At 43.4% G+C, this 17,580-nt stretch overlaps 1 protein-coding gene across 10 annotated transcripts in view; it reads left to right on the top strand.

Annotated features, from left to right (window-relative positions):
• Positions 1 to 17,580, top strand: part of LOC133107625 (arf-GAP with Rho-GAP domain, ANK repeat and PH domain-containing protein 1-like) — a 64,616-nt gene that overhangs the window by 27,776 nt on the left and 19,260 nt on the right. For all 10 annotated transcript variants that reach the window (XR_009704597.1, XR_009704596.1, XR_009704598.1 and 7 more), the window contains 7 exons: positions 221 to 290; positions 524 to 644; positions 1,100 to 1,281; positions 5,798 to 5,904; positions 7,674 to 7,873; positions 8,255 to 8,340; positions 8,705 to 8,887. Coding sequence is in view for 2 of the 10 variants with exons in the window: in XM_061216641.1 (XP_061072625.1) it covers positions 221 to 290; positions 524 to 644; positions 1,100 to 1,281; positions 5,798 to 5,904; positions 7,674 to 7,873; positions 8,255 to 8,340; positions 8,705 to 8,887 (949 nt within the window). In the remaining 8 variants the exon portion in view is untranslated. The remainder of the gene's footprint in view (positions 1 to 220; positions 291 to 523; positions 645 to 1,099; positions 1,282 to 5,797; positions 5,905 to 7,673; positions 7,874 to 8,254; positions 8,341 to 8,704; positions 8,888 to 17,580) is intronic.

Raw genomic sequence — 17,580 nt, 5'->3', positions numbered from 1 at the left:
TTCTTTTTTACAAACTTGTACGAAATTGCAGTGATCACATCAGTGTTTTGTTAACGCACAAAATCGATAGTGCTCCACTGGTTTCATTTCTCATGTGACTCATTTTCCCAGACTGCAATGTGTTGTGTTGGCAGTTGTTTATATAACTCTTGTTGCTGCTTGTGTTGCTCTGGAACACATTCTGTTAGAGCATCTATGAGTGCTTTGGCTCTCTCCACAGGTCCCTGATCTACCAGAAGCGCTGGGTAAAACTGGACGCAGATTACCTGAGATACTTTGACAGTGAGAAGGTGATCATTTTTTTATGTGGTTTTCATTTATTTTGCACAGAAACCGCTTGCAAAAAAACATTATGTAGTCTACTCTGCCGTAGAAACCTTTAGACACTGCAGCCATCTGGTTTCAGACAGTACAATATGTTGATCCTGGGCCAGTATTTTGTCAAAAGAGAAATGTATAGTTCTACAGGCCTACGGCTAGCTGAAGTGTTGTGTATCCTAATGCTAACGTTTGTGTTCTGTAGGATGTCTACTCCAAGCGGTTCATACCAACATCCTCAATCACCAGCATCACCAACATTGGTGACCAGAAATTTGAGGTGGTGACGCATAACAGGACTTTTCTCTTCCGGGCAGAGAGTGATGGTGGGTCATGTGGCTGTGTACGAGATAATAATACTCTTTTGCCTAATTATTTGGTGGCCATGGCATTTTCACAGTTTGAATATGTCACTTACTTCTACTTTGAGCTGAGGGTTCATTTGCATAACTTGAGTACATCGGGGCTTATTGTGTAACTTTAGCTTTCACAAAGTAAAAAGGGACATTTTCTGAACTTCTAGAGGAAGTTGTGCAAGTGGTCATTTCTGGCCAAGTACTGCAGAAATGACCGATGCTATATAACAACTGCTATGGTGGGCCAGTGGGCTGGCAGGGATGTAGAAGCTCGGTGTGTGATATGATTGGGTGTTGGCACGTTAGCACGATATTTTTGTTATGGCCCTCAAACATACCCATGGCTAGGAGAAGTCCTCTGAATTAGGCCTGCTGGTATTTGTACCCCTCACTGCTGCATGTTTCTGTGTGCGTGTGCGCTTCAGCGGACAGGAACGAGTGGGTGTCGGTCCTCCAGGAGGCCACGGGGGAGCGCCGTATGGCCAGCGATCCGTCCGCCCATCCTGGGGCCGCAGAGATGCAGGGGTACCTGGAGTTGCGCGGCCTGCGCCCCAAGCTCTTCGTGGTCGTCAGCAGAGACAAGGTCTACCTGTACAAGAACACAGAGGTTAGCAGCCGCGTATAAGCTGGCCGGAGTTCCACCCTCCTCGGCAAAAGCTTTCTCAAACGGCGTCATGTATTAACATTGGTTTTTGCAAATAACAGTGAACCACTGACTTTCAAGCAGGACTCATGCAAGAGTTATTATGGTGAGTTTCTTGCTCAGGTCAACTGATTTTTCGAAGCCACCAGCCAATGAAGTATCTATGACACAATCTATGACTGGAGCACGATTCTAGGGAGGCTGAAATCTGTTTCTTTTTTGAAGAAACGCATCGGGGAGTGTTGTTGTAGCCACTCCCTGTGTGAGGAATTGTGAGGGCTGCAGGAATTCTGCAGCTGTGGCCACAAGAACAATGTGTGTGTGTGTGTGTGTGTGTGTGTGTGCATGTGTGAAAGAGCATCTGAGATGCTCTGTTTTATTGTGTCTGATTTTATGTGTTCAATGTCTATATATTCTCAGTGAGCACTTTATTAGGTAGACCTGTACACCAGCTTGTTAATGCAAATATTTAATCAGCCAATCATGTGGCAGCAACTAAATGCATAAAAGCATGCAGATATGGTCAAGAGGTTCAGCTGTTTTTTAGACCAAATGTCAGAATGGGGAAGAAATGTGATCTAAGTAACTTTGACTGTGTGACAGATAAGGTGGTATCTCAGATACATGCAGAGCAGTCTCTAGACTGAGAATGGTGTGAAAAACATCCAGTGAGCAGCAGTTCTGCAGGCAGAAAGGCCTTGTTAATGAGAGAGGTCAGTGGAGAAGGGCCAGACTGGTCAAAGCTGACAGGAAGGTGACAGTCACGAAAATAACCACACATTACAACAGGTATGCAGAAGAGCATCTCTGAACACACAACGCATCGTGATAGGCTACAGCAGCAGAGGACTTAATAAGTCTGATAAATACCTAATAAAGTGCTCAAAAAGTATGTTTGTGTAGGTGTGTGCAGTGTTTATGGAGTGTGTGTGTTAGTGTGTATACAGTTGTGTTCAAGAAAATAGCAGTACAACATCAGTAACCTGATGAACCACTGTTATTAGTAGTAGCGATATTTCTGCATGGCAAATACTTTACTTGTAGATGTAGTAGTGTAATAGAAAAACAACAGACCCAACTGTCATAACCTGCACGCTGCTTGTTCTGAGTAATTGACTCATTCATTGAAAGGGGCGTGTTCAAAATAATAGCAGTGTGGAGTTTAATTAGAGAATTCATTCATTCTGTGAAAAAACAGTCATTAATTGTCCTTTATTAAGGAAGAAGGGAAGCAAATGTTTCACACATTGTTATAAAATATACAGTACTGTGCAAAAACACTCTGTACAGATAAGATTCTTTCAAAAATAATTCAATGAAAGGTCCTAAATAAACGTACTAGACATTTTACATTACATTTCAGTAATTTGGAAGAATAGTTAAAAACTGAATCAAATCAATATATTTTGTGACCACCCTTTGGCATTAAAACTGCATCACTTCTCTAGCCAACGCTGTCCTGGAGTTCTATAAGACAATCAGCAGGGAGGTTGTTCCAAGCATGTTGGAGAACTTGCCGCAGTTCTTCATCAGACTTTGGTTGGCTCCTTGCTTCTGATCTCAGACAGCCTTGATCGAGTTAAATGTAGTCAATTGGTTACAGTTATGTTACTTTTTTAAATTAAGTACAAAAAATGTCTCTGTAAAATTAAATCTTTTGGAAAATTTATCTTTGGAAATCTGAAATGTGTTCTTTTATACTAACACACACAAAAAAATAAACGTATATATAATAAAGTCTAGCGTGCCTAAGACTTCTGCACAGTACTGTATTTCCTTCTGAATTGCTAAGTAAAATGAGCCGTTCCAAACATTGAGGAACAACGTAATTTGATTAAAAAGTTGATTGGAGAGGGGAAAACATATAAAGAACTGCAGCAAATTATAGGAAGCTCAGCTAAAATGATCTCAAATGTTTCAAAATGGCAACAGAAACTTGAAACAAGCGGAAGAAAAGCAACTTCTATTAAAATGGATCGAAGAATAGTGAGAATGGCAAAGATTCAGCCATTCATCAGCTCCAGAAAGATCAAAGATGATCTACAATTACCTGTAAGCCCCCGTAAAGCACCATTGTTGAAAAAAGGGCATGTGCAGAATCGGTTAAAATTTGCCGTAACATTCTGTGGACTGATGAGAGTAAAATTATTATTTTTGGGTCTAGTGGTTGTTGACAGTACGTCAGATGACCCCCGGGTACTGAATTCAAGCCACAGTACTCCGTGAAGACAGTGAAGCATGGTGGCACAAAAATCATGGTATGGGGATGTTTTTCATGCTACTGTGTTGGGTTCGTATACCAGGGATCATGGATCAGTTTGAATACATCAAAATACTTGAAGAGATTATGTTGCTGTATGCCGAAGAGGAAATTCCCCTGAAATGGGTGGTTCAACAAAACAACGACCGCAAACACACGTGTAAGCGAGCAACATCTTGGTTACAGACAAAAAGGATTGAGGTAATGGAGTGGCCAGCTCAAACCCCTGACCTCAACCCCATTGAAAACTTCTGGGGTTTCTGAAGCAAAACCCCAAAATTCACAGGAACTGTGGAATGTAGTTCTTTCATCCTGGGCTGTGGGTGCATATGTGTGTGTGTGTGAGCACGCATGCATCTGCGTGTATGTGTGCTTGTACATCTGTGTGTGTGTCTGCGTGTGTATGTGAGAGAGCATATGTGTTTGTGCATGCTTCTCTGTGTGTGTGTGTGTGTGTGTGTGTGTGTGTGTGTGTGTGTGTGTGTGTGTGTGTGTGTGCGCGCATGTAGCCACAGGTGGTCAGACACAGACCAGAACTCTCTCGGAGCCTGGCTCCCATGTGTGTCTGGGCTGTTTCTCATTTCCAGCCCTGCAGATGAACCTGAATCTCTGCCTCTCCATGGCCCTGCAGTAGAGTTGCTGGTTTTAATGGTCCTTGTTCCACTGCTTTGACAGCTCTAGTTGAGGAGGTATTTGTGGAATGTGTGTCCTACAGCTGAACTGTAACGTACAGCGTGAGATGGTACTGTACCACAAACTGGTGTCTGAGTGGGCTCTGACACTCTGAGTGGGCTGGGAATAGAATGGCTGGTGCTGAGTCCAGGACCAGGGCTATGCTTCTCCTGGAGTTTTTGTTTTAACCAAGGCATTTTCAAAATGGACGTCTATTTGTTCACAATGTATTATTATTAGGAGGCAGGAGGTAAGAACGGAGGAGGAGCTCAGGAGGTAAGAACGGTCATCTGGCTGTCGATCTCCTGCTCTGGGTGTGTCAAACCATCCCAGAACAAGACACCTAACCCCCAATTTCTCAATTGTAAAGTGCTTTGGATATAATTATCCATATTATCAAGGTACATGTATTGTGTTAGAAAGCAGTTAAGATGCATTAAGATGGATTTGCCTCTTCTCACCATTTTGTTAAATTTGTTTATTTTTTATTTCCAGTTACATTTTCTTTTACCTTTTCTACTTATCTATAATGCAACTGTGGTTCATTATCAAATGTACTGATATGTATCTGTTAATCCAATGTAATGTGAGTTACACGCTTGTGACCTACTCCTGCTTCTACCAAGATAACATAACGTATAAATGTGCTTCATGATAAAATAACATTGGAAAACTGGTGGCTAATCATCCATCTGCTCACAGTCACAGTAGGAAAAAAATAATAGCTGTCATCACTGCTTACTGTATATTGTTTATAGTGCGATTAGCCCTTTCCAAGAGTAAGCAATGACCAGTGAGGTAATAACAGCATGTTTACTACTTTACGGGCCAGCATAACAAGGCCCATAAACAGGCCTCTTAAAGCAGTGTGGGAGGCTGTGTTTCTGATTGAACGGCTGTGGCTGATTGAAAAGCTGCAGGCATACGCTGACAAAAATAAGCCCTGAAAGCAGATGGGACATCATAAAATGAGATGCTTCTCATCCATATGAGGAGGTATCTGTCAGAGCTGAGGACTCTGACCTCAGAATGCCCAGAGGTTTGTTTGTTTGAGGGCCACTGCTGATGATGGAGTCTTGAGCAAGGTACCGACCGCTCCCTGAACCGCTCTCTTACTCAAATCACGGTCCTCCGGGGCCAAGAACTGCTGGTTTTTCATGCTCCCTTTACCTGCGAGTCAGGTGTGAAGCCAATTGATAGCACTATTTGTTCAGTTGATTACCTGGTAGGAAAGAAGACCAGGGCTTGTTTTTGGATTCGAGGGTCAAATTTGAGTATTCATGCTCTAAGAGGGTGGTGCCTAATCATGTGCCGTGGAGGGCCAAAAGTACACTAGTGCCCTCATCTCTGGTTGAAGGTGTGTTAATGAGTGAAAACCTGCATACTCTACCCTCCATGGCACGTGAATGGCCACTGCTGTTCTAAGCTTTTTACTACCCTGCTGTTTTAGAAATACAGACTACATAATATATAACAGGCAGGTTAAGGCAGTAGGTGATGTTTACGACTGTTCTGTAACTGACCTGGTTGTGTTGTTTCTTGTGTCAGGACTACAGACTGGGCATCGGCATTACGTCCATCGACATGAACGTGGGCAACGTGAAGGACGCAGACAAGAGGGGCTTCGACCTCACCACTCCTTACAGGATATTCAGGTGAGTCCCCATCTGCTCAGTCTGAGAGGACCATAGCTTAGCACATGGCCAGACAGGTCTGACCAGGCCACACCCTAAGGGATATGCAGATAAGCCTGACTTCACACCCTTACAGGGCAGACCTGCCTTCTGAACGTTTTACTGAACATTCCCCTGAGTTTGGAAGAGACTCTCTGCAGAAGTCAGGAGCCACAGCTACAAAATGTACAGTGTGCCTGTCTGTCAGGGATTTTCCAATTCAAACAGCCTGAGATTGTTGAGATTCATGATAATTTGTTAGTGTCATTAATGATCACTGATGATTGCTTCCTGGTGGAATGCATGGTGGAAAATAATTATACAGCTTAGATATCAGTTGGTGTGCTGCAATATAAATCTCTTATGAAAAAACATTTACCAGGAAATTTCATTGGCATTTTTAAATCACATAAGATTTCATGGTATCTGAAGTATTTCTTTATTATTTGTTTTTCCCCTAAGTCTTCACTGTAAGAGCTTTATATAGCAGAGTGTGGAGTTTTTTTGCTCCATCATTCTGCAAACAACAGGTAGTGTTCTTTTCCATTAGGCTGTGGAGAGCTGTGAGTGTCCCCTGTTAGGGTGTAAAACACAGACGAGCGCATTATTCTGTTTGAGTGCACATCCCCGTCAGAGAGAGAAGTGCTTCCTTTGTCCTCGGAGTGTGACCTCAGTCAGCGTGGGCTTAGCTGGACAGGATGTGCGTTTGGCTGCGTGACCCCCTGGGACAGGAAGGGGCTCTGAGTGTGCGGGTCCGTGTCCAACGGTTCCGGCCTGGCACCTGACCGTGCGCTGTCCGAGCAGGCTTCCCCTCTTCAGCTCTGCAAAAGTGGTTCTTGTTCCATCCTGAGGGCTTCCTCGGGCGTTTACAGACTGGGACTCGAGGTTTGGGGAGTTTTGTTGGGCTTTGGGTGTGCACTTAATTCGTAGAATTGCAGGTCTGTCCTGTCCTGTCTTTCTCTCTATGTGTGTGGTAACATAAATGAATGAAGCCCTCCCTACTCTGGCTGGATGGAGCAAAGTGTGTCCTAGCACTTCTCATTCCTGGGTTCTCAGTTAATGACATGGCTGAGACTTGTGAAATCTGATCTGTAGGGCTCAATTTGCAGTCTTGGGCATTTTTTTTACAAACTTGGTGTCTCAGGAGCTCCCAGGAATTCTGTTTTCAGTGTTTAAGTGGCTCTTTCTCTGCTACAGCAGCTGAAAATGACATACTCAGTCAGGATAAGTATCACACTCAGTGTTTCGGCCATAAAACTGAATGACGGCTTTAATACCGACATGGAATGAGGGCAAGAAAAAGTGCATTTTTATATTTTACTGTGGTTTATGTCCTGTACCTCTTGAAGCAGTCTAGTTGAGTTCCAAGCACTTTGCATCACTGTGCATCACCACCCCCTGAAAGGCTGGGAATTTGCCTGTGCTTGACAGAATGGGGAAACGGATGTTCCTCGTTTTGATTTATGTGCTAAGTTCAGCTCATTTGATAGAAGATGAAGTGAAGTTCTGCACCTCAATGGCAGTTTGAGTGACAGCCGGTTGCCTCGGCAGTCTGGATTGACAATGGTGGCCAGTCCCTATGACCTGTCTATGCTCAAGTTCTGTATCTTCTCATTGTTGTTACCTACTGCATGTTTGAGTTTTACTCTAGTACAGGTGCTCTTTCTGTTTTTAGTGTCCAGTGGTATTTTTTCATTATATTTAAATTTTCACATAAATAAAAAAGGGTCTCTTTATCTTCATTCACGCAGCTTTATTGCGGAGTCGGACCAGCAGAAGGAGGAGTGGGTGGAGGCGATGAGGAACTCGATTGGGGAGGCCCTGTCCAACTATGAGGTGGCCAAGAAGATTTGGTCTGAGGAGTCCAATGAGTTCTGTGCTGACTGTGGCACTGCCCAACCTGAGTGGGCTGCCATTAACCTATGTGTGGTGTTCTGCAAGCGCTGTGCAGGTGAGGCAGTTTGACCCAGAGCCTCAACAAAACAGATGCGCAAGTTATACAGGAAAGCCCCTGACTGTGGCAACCACAGGGAACCTTGTAACCATAGTTTCCAGAAGGAACCCTAGAACCAAACTTCCATAGGGGACCCTTACTGTATATGCCTCTGGGAACCCTGTAACCTTAGCTGCCATAGGGAGCACAGTAATATTATCTACCAGAGGAATGCCATTATTCTTGGCTTCCACATGGAATCCAATAGCCTTAGCTTCCACAGGGAACCCAGAAATGTAGCTTTCCATACCACTGTCTGAGCCAATAAACATAACTAAAATCTGTTAGTATTGTTTTTGTTCCAGTCCAGTTTACTTTTTATCCCATTCCCTCTTCCAGGGCAGCATCGTGGTCTTGGACCCAGCATCTCCAAAGTCCGGAGTCTAAAAATGGACCGGAAAGTATGGACAGAAGAGCTCATACAGGTGGGTAGGGAAAATGTTTTTCACAGGTTAAAAATTCCTTTTTTGGCAACCAAGTTAACAGTAAAATATATGCACAGCATTTACATTCCAAGCTTGTAAAGGTTACAATATTTAATGGGATGAATAAGACATGTGCCGTATTTCCTGACTTAATTTCCGTGTCCTTGTATATTCTGGAGACATTTTCACACAGGCGATACCTTTTCAAAAAGTATCTTCTATTTTTAAATGCCAATTTGTACAACTTTTACAAGATCCTTAAGAGACAACTAGTTAACGGATGGTTAATCAGCTATTTAAGTTTGTGTACAATTAGCACATTTTACTGTTAGTCTCACACTCACTGGTTATCCCTGTTTCTCAGGTGTTCCAGTTGCTAGGAAACGAGCAAGCAAACCATTTCTGGGCGGCAAACGTTCCTCCAAGTGAGGCCTTGTCTCCGTCAAGCTGCAGTGAAGACCGTCAGCGGTTCATCACTGCAAAGTACCGTGAGGGAAAGTACCGCCGCTACCACCAGCTCTTTGGCAACCAACAGGAGCTTGACAGCGTAAGACTTCTGCCAAAATAAAATGGCTACTTCACATGCTCATACTCCCACATCAGACGAGACTCGCAGATCTCACATGCACGGTCCCAGCTCATTTTACAGCTCATTTTACTGGCTTTTCCATTGCTTAGAGAAATGCGTATGTACTGTAGAACCTCGGAGAACCAAACTCATCGGGAATGAAGGTTGTTTGGAGTGATGTTGAAATACACCAATTTTAGGAAATATTTATTTCACTTGAGTTTATTTTTAGTCATATTAAACCAATAACCTCAGTAGAATTTGCCCGAACTATAACTGCCATATAAAGTGTAATGAATTGGGGTAAGCAATAGGCTAAACTTGCTTATTTAAAGTTTTTTTTCAATTAATAGTGTTACTTGTTTGAGTTTTGCAGCTGTCATTTTGTATTGATGTCATACTTCCGATTACATAACCTGTTTGGTTGACCGGTTTTCTGAGTTTTGGATCTCTGAGGTTCTACTGTATATGGCCTTTTGACTCTGAGGAAGATGTTGTTCATGTTGAAACGTCAGTCTCCTGCGTCATTTAAACAGTGTATTGCTCTGAGCTCTGTGAGCTCCAGCGTTTCTTATGCCGGAGTACTGTAGTTCTGATGATGCAGTCTGAGTTCTTTACTTTTATTGTCCTGGCTATTCAGTTTCCTTTTTGGTAGAGAAATGTGTATATTTTTTCATTGGAACTGAGGTGAAATTGGTTTATTTTGAAATGGAATTGTATTGTACCAAAACAATCATGACTGTCATGAACCTGCACAGGGCTTTTCACAAAACTTTTATAAGTCCGAACATGGTGGAACTACTGTATGGAATTCCCATTCCACTTAACATGACAGTTACTTTGTTAAAATGTCAAACTTGCTGCAGTAAATATTCCTTTGAGTAGGAGCATACATGTACAGTGTGGTGCTGCAGTCTTGATGTTTCTTCTTAAACAGAGCAACATTTGATATGCATAATCTTTACAAGATAATCTTACAGATCTATTACTGTAAAACAATACTTGCAGGCCAAACGATCTGGCACTGCAAGCCAATCAAAAGGCAACATTGCTGTGAATTATAAGAACCTCCTAACCGTCTGAAGGATGGCATTTGTCATCAGTACGGTAACTGATTTAGGACTGATTCACCACATTGCAGCACTGTAGTCTAGCTGTCTATTCCTTCACTTTATTTTGGCAATGAGCACTTGGCCCCAGCCATTGCTGTATGCTGCAGCTTTTAGTCTTTGTAATCAGCCAGTCCCAAATCATATTACCATAATCCCTGTTGTGGGATTGCTGGATTAATGAGCAAACGATATGGTGTGTTTGTGGTCTGCATAACTGTAATTACCAAGTTTTTGTGATGAAAAATACTAAATCAGTTGGTTGAACAATAGAGAAGTTCACCTCGAAGCATTAGATTCTAGGTGGGGTTCTTGTTTGATCTGTTACATATGCTTGGATGTTAAGTGTGATTTGGCTCCAACTCACTCGCCTTTGTGTTGAAGTAAGCCTTGATATTCAAAATGATGGGCCAGAAAACACTGTGACTTCCTGAGTGTATAATTAAGTTTGGGTGTTTGTCATTTCCCAGGCACATTGGCCCGAGTTAACAGCGGGAAGGATTATGGAAGTAAAAAGAAGTGATTATGTGTATGAGGTCATGATGCCATGGAATGTACTTTATGACATAAATGCACTGGCATTTGTTGAAACACTGGAATGGTGATGATCCGATCTGATCACTGTGTATTATAAATGTAATATGACTCAAATCCATTACAGATCACAAGTTAATTATTGCGTGTGAATAATTTTTGGTCATATACTGAATGGACACAGAAAATACAGGCACTTGATTGGTCACCTATAACTACCCTTAACCATTGAGCTAATTAGGGAGTAGGATGATACAGCTGTGGGGAGAGAGGGTCTTTTGAGCTTTGGTATGAAGTAAACTGAAAGTACAAGTAACAATTTCACCATGTGCAGTCAAAACATCAACCAAAGCTAATGTGAACAATTGCAATGGCTTTTATATTGACATTTAATTGACAGTTAAATATTCAAAATACTTCTTTTTTTAGTCTTTTTTTTTAACATAGATTTATATAAAATATAACATGTATGAGCATGTTTCATATATCAAACCACTTTAGGTAGACTAAAGGGTTGAAGTACTGTTATATTGATAGTAAAACAGTATCAGTATCTTTAATTGTCATTGCATTGTATCTCATGATAACATGTACTATTATCATTGCAATGATAATTATACATATGGTAGTAATAGTGAATTATTAGTTGTTAAAATTGTAGCAGGCTCCTGACAATACTTTCCTGAAACAAAAACTACTGTAGTCTGCACCAGAGTGGGATAGTATTAGGCATACTCTAGCTAGTACCCTATAGAGATAATCTCTTTGCTTGGAACAAAATGACTATTCTTGGTTAATCCTTCAAAAGAGTAATGAAAGTGTGAAATAAGTTTATAAAGACTACACAGATGGGAAAGGGGTTTAGTGAATGGTGGTTTAATGAGGGTGGCTGTGATCCATTGCCCTCTGCAAGAAGATTTCATTGTGTGTTGACATGGTTGATGAGGTTGCTGGGGAAAGCAGATTGCCTGGAAAGAAAACAACGAGCAGAGTGGGGTGAAAAATCCCTGTAAACCTTGCCTTGCTTTGGGGCTTTTGTCTCACGGATGACTGTGTGGTTCATCACTGCCTGGGTTGGTGTAAGGCTGGGTGCTACCCGCCCAGAAGGGTCCTTCCTTACACAGTGGTTGTAATGGAGTTGTGTGATGCTTTCACCTTTTAAACATATTTACTGTCTTATTTAAACATTGTCTTGTCTCCAGATTTTTAATTTTCTGCAAGGATTTGTTTTAGGTGTATGAGTTCAGTATCAAGGGATTTTGGTTCTTTGTGTGAAAGTTATTTGCCTTTTCACTTCAGTGAATAGAACAGACTGTCACATATGATGACATATTTAAAAGTTTTGTTTTTACACAATTGTGAGTGCATGAATATTTGGACCAGTACTGGAATACAGAAACAATGCTATGTGTCTCAAGAGCAGCAAAGGGCTTGCATTTAGCCAAAGTGAAAACAGAAGATGTATCAGTGTGATATCAACATATCAGCCACCAGTGGTTTCTCAGTAGGAAATAGGCTATAAAAAGATTGCTGTTCATGAAAGGCTCAAACTGACACCCCTTGACACAGGCATTTTTTTGGGCTCATAAAAGGGAGATCCCAAACTTGGTTCATTCAGGAACACTAGGCTGTAATGATTGGGTTGTATGGTTTCGTTGAGAGCTTGTTCTTTCGATTCTCACAGCACGGTTGTGATATGTGTAAACTCTACGTGTCCAACTGCCTGTACTTCCTTTTGGGGACAGCGAGTCATTGTGACGATGGTCAGAGGGGGAGGGTCATGCTGAGCTCTCCTCTCTTAGTTTCTCTCATGTTGTTGTCCTCTCTACGCTTTGAGAGACTAAGCCTGCTTCATCCTACTTCCTCTTATCATGTATAGTACCATCATGTACTATACCCCTCAGGTTTGTGGTTTGTGTGTTTCAGTGGCTGGTAAAGGAAGCCCCTAACCAGAAGGCACTTCCTCCTACATTATGCAGTAGCAGGTAGAGACAGAAGTTTGAGCTGCCGCTAGTTAGCAGCGTTTTTCTAGTATGCAAAAAAAATGTTTTAGTGACAAACAGTGGGCACAGGGGAGGTAACCGATGAATGGGCCAGTGTTGGAGAGCTGAACGCTGGGCGGAATCCAGCTCTCATTACCCTTCTACCCCAGTTTCTGCCAAAGCTAGGACAATGTGAGAAGCACACAACAAAATTTGGGTCCAAATGTGTACATCATGTTCTGTTCTCCTCTAAGCAGCTTGCTTAGCACACATTCATATTCAGGGCGACTTGCATTCATATAGATGAATCAGATAATGAGCCAGAAAATGTGTGCACTCCTCATGGCTGCTATGGTTCCATGGCCCTCCTATGATTCCACACTATGGTGAAGGATCGAATGGTCACACCCCACAGTGCTGCTGGCTTAGCGATGAGCACCAGGGTGGGTGGCTGTGCCCCTGTGGCAGTATCAGAGGAGGGGCTTTTCCAGGAGGGTTAGAAGAGTGGGGGCAGTTGTACATATAGCAGAGTGAAGGGGTAGGCCACTTCACAGGCAATATGTAGCATGGCAGGTTATTACAGGTATGAGCTGGCACCGACACAAATGTCTCTCAATCAGGGTTTTTGTTTTTGTTGTTTTCTTTTTGCTTTTGAATTTCATAATCGACTGACGTATGAACGCATTCCAAGGTCCTGAGTGTGAGCTGGCATTACATTGAGCATGGCTGAGTCAAAGGCCACCTGCAGGGAGGCTCTGCTTATGAAACAAAAATGTATTACAGTCTGTCCGTCATAACCGGGGCGCTCGGACTGCACAGCAGCCAAAACACGGGGGGGAATCAATGGAGCTATTCATCTGAGCTTTCTGAATGCTGAAGGTTTCTTCTTTGGTGAAATCTTTTGAGTGCTGTGGCTTCTCTTGCTGACCTGTGCAGGGTTATTGTACTGTTGTTTTAGTAATCTCGTAATGAATCTCCATTCGCTAGGACCGAGTCTGAAAATGTTTCCCCTTTTGAAGACACAGAATGTGCCTCACCACCAAGGTCAGAGTATGAATAGAGGAATTTATGTAATGGAAAAGGCGAGCGCATAGCAAGTAAAAAACAAAGATAACAGAAGAACTGGACTACTGCTTTAAAAAAACGCAGTCCAGAGGATACATCATCAGTCTACCCTTGACTAAATGCGGCCTTTGTTCTCCGGCTTTGGCCCCCTGCTCGCCCACTCTCTGCCACCATCCCCCTTTCCGAATCACTGCAGCACTGCTGGCCGCTCCTTGGAGATCTCTCCCTGCAGTCACCAGGAAGGGCTAGCTTTTCAGCAGTGCTGGGAAGTGGCTGGGCCTTGGGGCAGCAAGAAATGTGACACCCCAGCAGGGAGCTTGGCCCTCCCGACCCTACCGCATGCTGGTTTGTTTATCCAACTGCGGAGTGCTCCGCCCCCTCCCCCTGTGACATCACCGGCCCTGCTGCAGGAATGCGAGCTGAGCCTCCCTCCCCCGCCCCCACCCCATTGTTTGGGTTTGGCCAAGTGGGGCTGGAAAACAGCCTCTCATTCCGTGGCCGAAGGTTTCAGGGGCTGCTGCTGCGCTTCTCTGCTCTGCTTTGGGACATTCGCTGGGGTGTGTGTGCACGGTCCTCCCCTGCTCTTTCCTGTCTCTGAGGAGTGCTCACCATTCCACAGACGCTGCTCATAGGTGAGTGACTGGGGTGTGTGTGTGTGTGTGTGTGTCTATGCGTGCGTGTGTGTCCAAACACTTCTGGGACAGTACTCTCAGAAAAGGCATAACCGTCTCCCTCGGCTGCACTGTAAATGTCTCCCTGGTTGTGAGAAGTGGTGGCTACCGTGGTGGAATTTCAGGACAAGTGCATGCGTGGCACCGGGGCCAGGAGGTGGTCTGGTCACACACCCAGCTGTGTGCAGTGTGCCTGCTTCAGAGACCATAGTCCGGGTGACTGCGCGTTCATCTCACCAGCGTCAAGTGCTCTTTGTTTAAGGATGGCTAGAACCTTACCTTTTCAATGGGCTGCCTTGTTTGTCACTTCCCTCCCCCCTTTTTCTCTCAGAAATCTGGCTTCTACTGTTCTTCTGTTCTAATATCGAACTTCAGGAGCTGCTTGTGTGTGTGTTGTTGGTGTTGTTGTGGTTGCCAGTGTTGGTCAGCTATTAAGAAAATTCCACATGCTAATTCAAAATGTCTCAGGTCAACAGAGAGGTTTTGGTTATGCTTGCGTAATACTGTGTTGGAAGCTATAAGTTGAAACCTTGTAACTGTTGTTACAAGATCCAAATCAGAACTTGCATTTGGAGCTTAATGTAAGTAATGCTCTACTATAATGATGCTTGGCATGCAGGATAATTAATACATTTTGGACATGGCTTGTTGGTTTGCGGTAAAGACGATTATGAGTTTGTTTATGAACAAGAGAGATGGCTTATTTATTTAGTTATGTTTTTTAAAAAGGCTCTTTGGTGTGGCTGAAATGGTGTAGCTCATTCTGTCAGTAACAGGGTTAGGAATGATCTATAGTACAAATGAAAGTTGGACATTTGTCTGAAGTTGGTATGAAAGTTGGACGTTCATTTTGTCTGAAGTTGGTATGAAAGTTGGACATTTGTCTGAAGTTGGTATGAAAGTTGGACATTAATTTTGTCTGAAGTTAGTATGAACGTTGGACATTAATTTTGTCTGAAGTTGGTATGAAAGTTGGACATTAATTTTGTCTGAAGTTAGTATGAAAGTTGGACATTAATTTTGTCTGAAGTTGGTATGAGAGTTGGATATTGTCTGAAGTTGACATTCATCTGAATTTGGTATGAAAGTTGGACATTTGTCTGAAGTTGGTATGCAAGTTGGACATTTGTCTGAAGTTGGTATGAAAGTTGTACATTTGTCTGAAGTTGGTATGAAAGTTGGACATTTGTTTGAAGTTGGTATGAAAGTTGGACATGAGTGGATACTGCTGCATTGTATTTGGGCCAGCAGCTACTTGGCAGGAAGCGATCGTTAGCCATAACCTCTCCTCTCCTGGCTGAAATGACCAGGATTCCTGTCTGTGTCCACTGTTGGAGAAGGATCTGGGAGCAATCTTCCCTACCTGCTCCTGAGGAGGTGCCAACCTGTCCGCTTTAACCTCCTAGGACCTGGTGTACACATGCATGGACAATAAGCCCAAATAGCAAAGAGAAATTAAAAATGCATACCAAAAAAGAGTGCGGGTCTTAGGAGGTTAAAGAGCTAAGGAGGTTTGAGCTGCTACTAAAAGGGCCATCCTCCTCGACTGCAAATCAGTGCTATACATTCTGATGACATTAGCTAATGTCGGAATGTATCGATTGCTTTTTCTGGAGGTGCGCGTTGCAGATCCCTGTCTGAAAATGGGCCTTTCTGTCGCCTAGTAAAGGGTTTCATTCAAATCCCTTCAGAGCTGCAATTATAAAAAGAAATGCAGTAATAGCTCTTTCATCTCTCTGGCTTTTTCGAAATGCCTTATTTCTTTAGGGGCACACCCTCTGTAAGAAGTGGATTTGGGCCTGGAAGCGATGAACGTATTGTGCAAGAGTTCAGACTGACTCCCAATGTGTGTTGTATTATTTTAGCATTAGTCATCGTATCGGCAGCAGATGTTATGAGCAGGGGTTTCGTGTCTGCGAGGGGGCTCTTGGAACATTTAGACCTTCTCTTCCTGCCTGTAACATTTGGTAGAAACCAGCCATACTTCTAGCGCTCTGTGATCCTATAGCTGAATGGGTTTGGATCGCTGCTAAATAGAAGTCTTTCTGTATGTTTTCATCCGGCACATTTTGGGCAGGGAGAGTGGGGGTGTCAGGGTCACAGAGATTCACGACCTCAGGCCCACTTCAGTCACTGCTGCCCCTCACCTTCTGTCCCTGTCTGGTACCTCCCTTAAAGGTTCCAACCAATTAAAGGTGACGAAAAAGGTGAAGATTGCGCATCTACTCAAAAGTGATAGGGAGGAGTGCTGAGCCCAAAAAATGACATGTTTAATGTAAAGGTTAATTAAAGGTTCCAGTGACACCCATTCACATGTTGAAAGTGTATGAGGGAATTTCCAGGGAGCTGGGTGCTGAAGGAAGTGATGACTGTTTTAATAAAGGACAGGCATTCTGATTCTGAATCTGATTGGAGCGTTGCATCGCTGCCTTTGTCCATGTTTACAGAGCCCTATTTGTATTGAATCAGCTGAGTATAGGTTTAATTACAAAGGGGAACGGGCAGAGGACTGACCTTTAATTTTAATGATGAGCTTGACAGAGCCATATGGGGAAGCAGTAGGCAGTGTGAAAACGAGTGTCGAGAATTACTTGCAGAAAGTGAAATCTGTAGCTCCAAACTGTCCACCAGCCATTTCTTTTCATTATTACTTTGTTCTCCTGCTCCTCCCTCCTAAAAACATTTGTCTGGTCTGTGCTTTTGAAACTGAGGGGATGGGGGAGTTCTGCTCTTGTCTTCTCTGTGGGAGACATCTTCTCTGTGGGAGACGTGGTCAGTGGAGTGGAGTGTGGCCTGTCCTCACCCTGGTCTCTGGGCAGTGCTAGGCTGATGAGCCAGGAGCAGCCACCCCAGCTGGCTGATGGCTGCCAGGTAATGCCACAGGGGTATGTGCACATTTCCCTGATGCTGCTCAGGCTGTGTGTCCTGGAACTGCACGTTCATGCCTGTTTTCTGTTCTGGTTCCTCAGTGGTGGAATGAATTGCCTACCACTGACAGCAGAATCCCTCCCCCTATTTCGACGCAGACTAAAAAAACACATTTGCACTTATGATGACTATATGTTTAGAACAGCATTTCATGTGTATTTTCCAAGTTATGGATGTGATGCTTTGACTTGTGGAAGAACCTATGCACTTGTAAGTCGCTTTGGATTAAAAGCGTCTGCCAAATGACTAAAATGTAAAATGTAAATGTAACTCAGGTGAGACTCTACACACGTGTGCTTACACACACACATACACAAGCACCAGCCATTAGGCCTCCGCTCCTCAGTCATTGCATTATCTGTGTGGACTCAGCCGACGGAGCA

This window comes from Conger conger, chromosome 13 (genome assembly GCF_963514075.1).
Source record: "Conger conger chromosome 13, fConCon1.1, whole genome shotgun sequence".
NCBI classification, from domain to species: domain Eukaryota; kingdom Metazoa; phylum Chordata; class Actinopteri; order Anguilliformes; family Congridae; genus Conger; species Conger conger.
The sequence above is the reverse complement of the archived record's forward strand: the minus strand, read 5'-3'. Positions and strand labels throughout refer to the sequence as shown.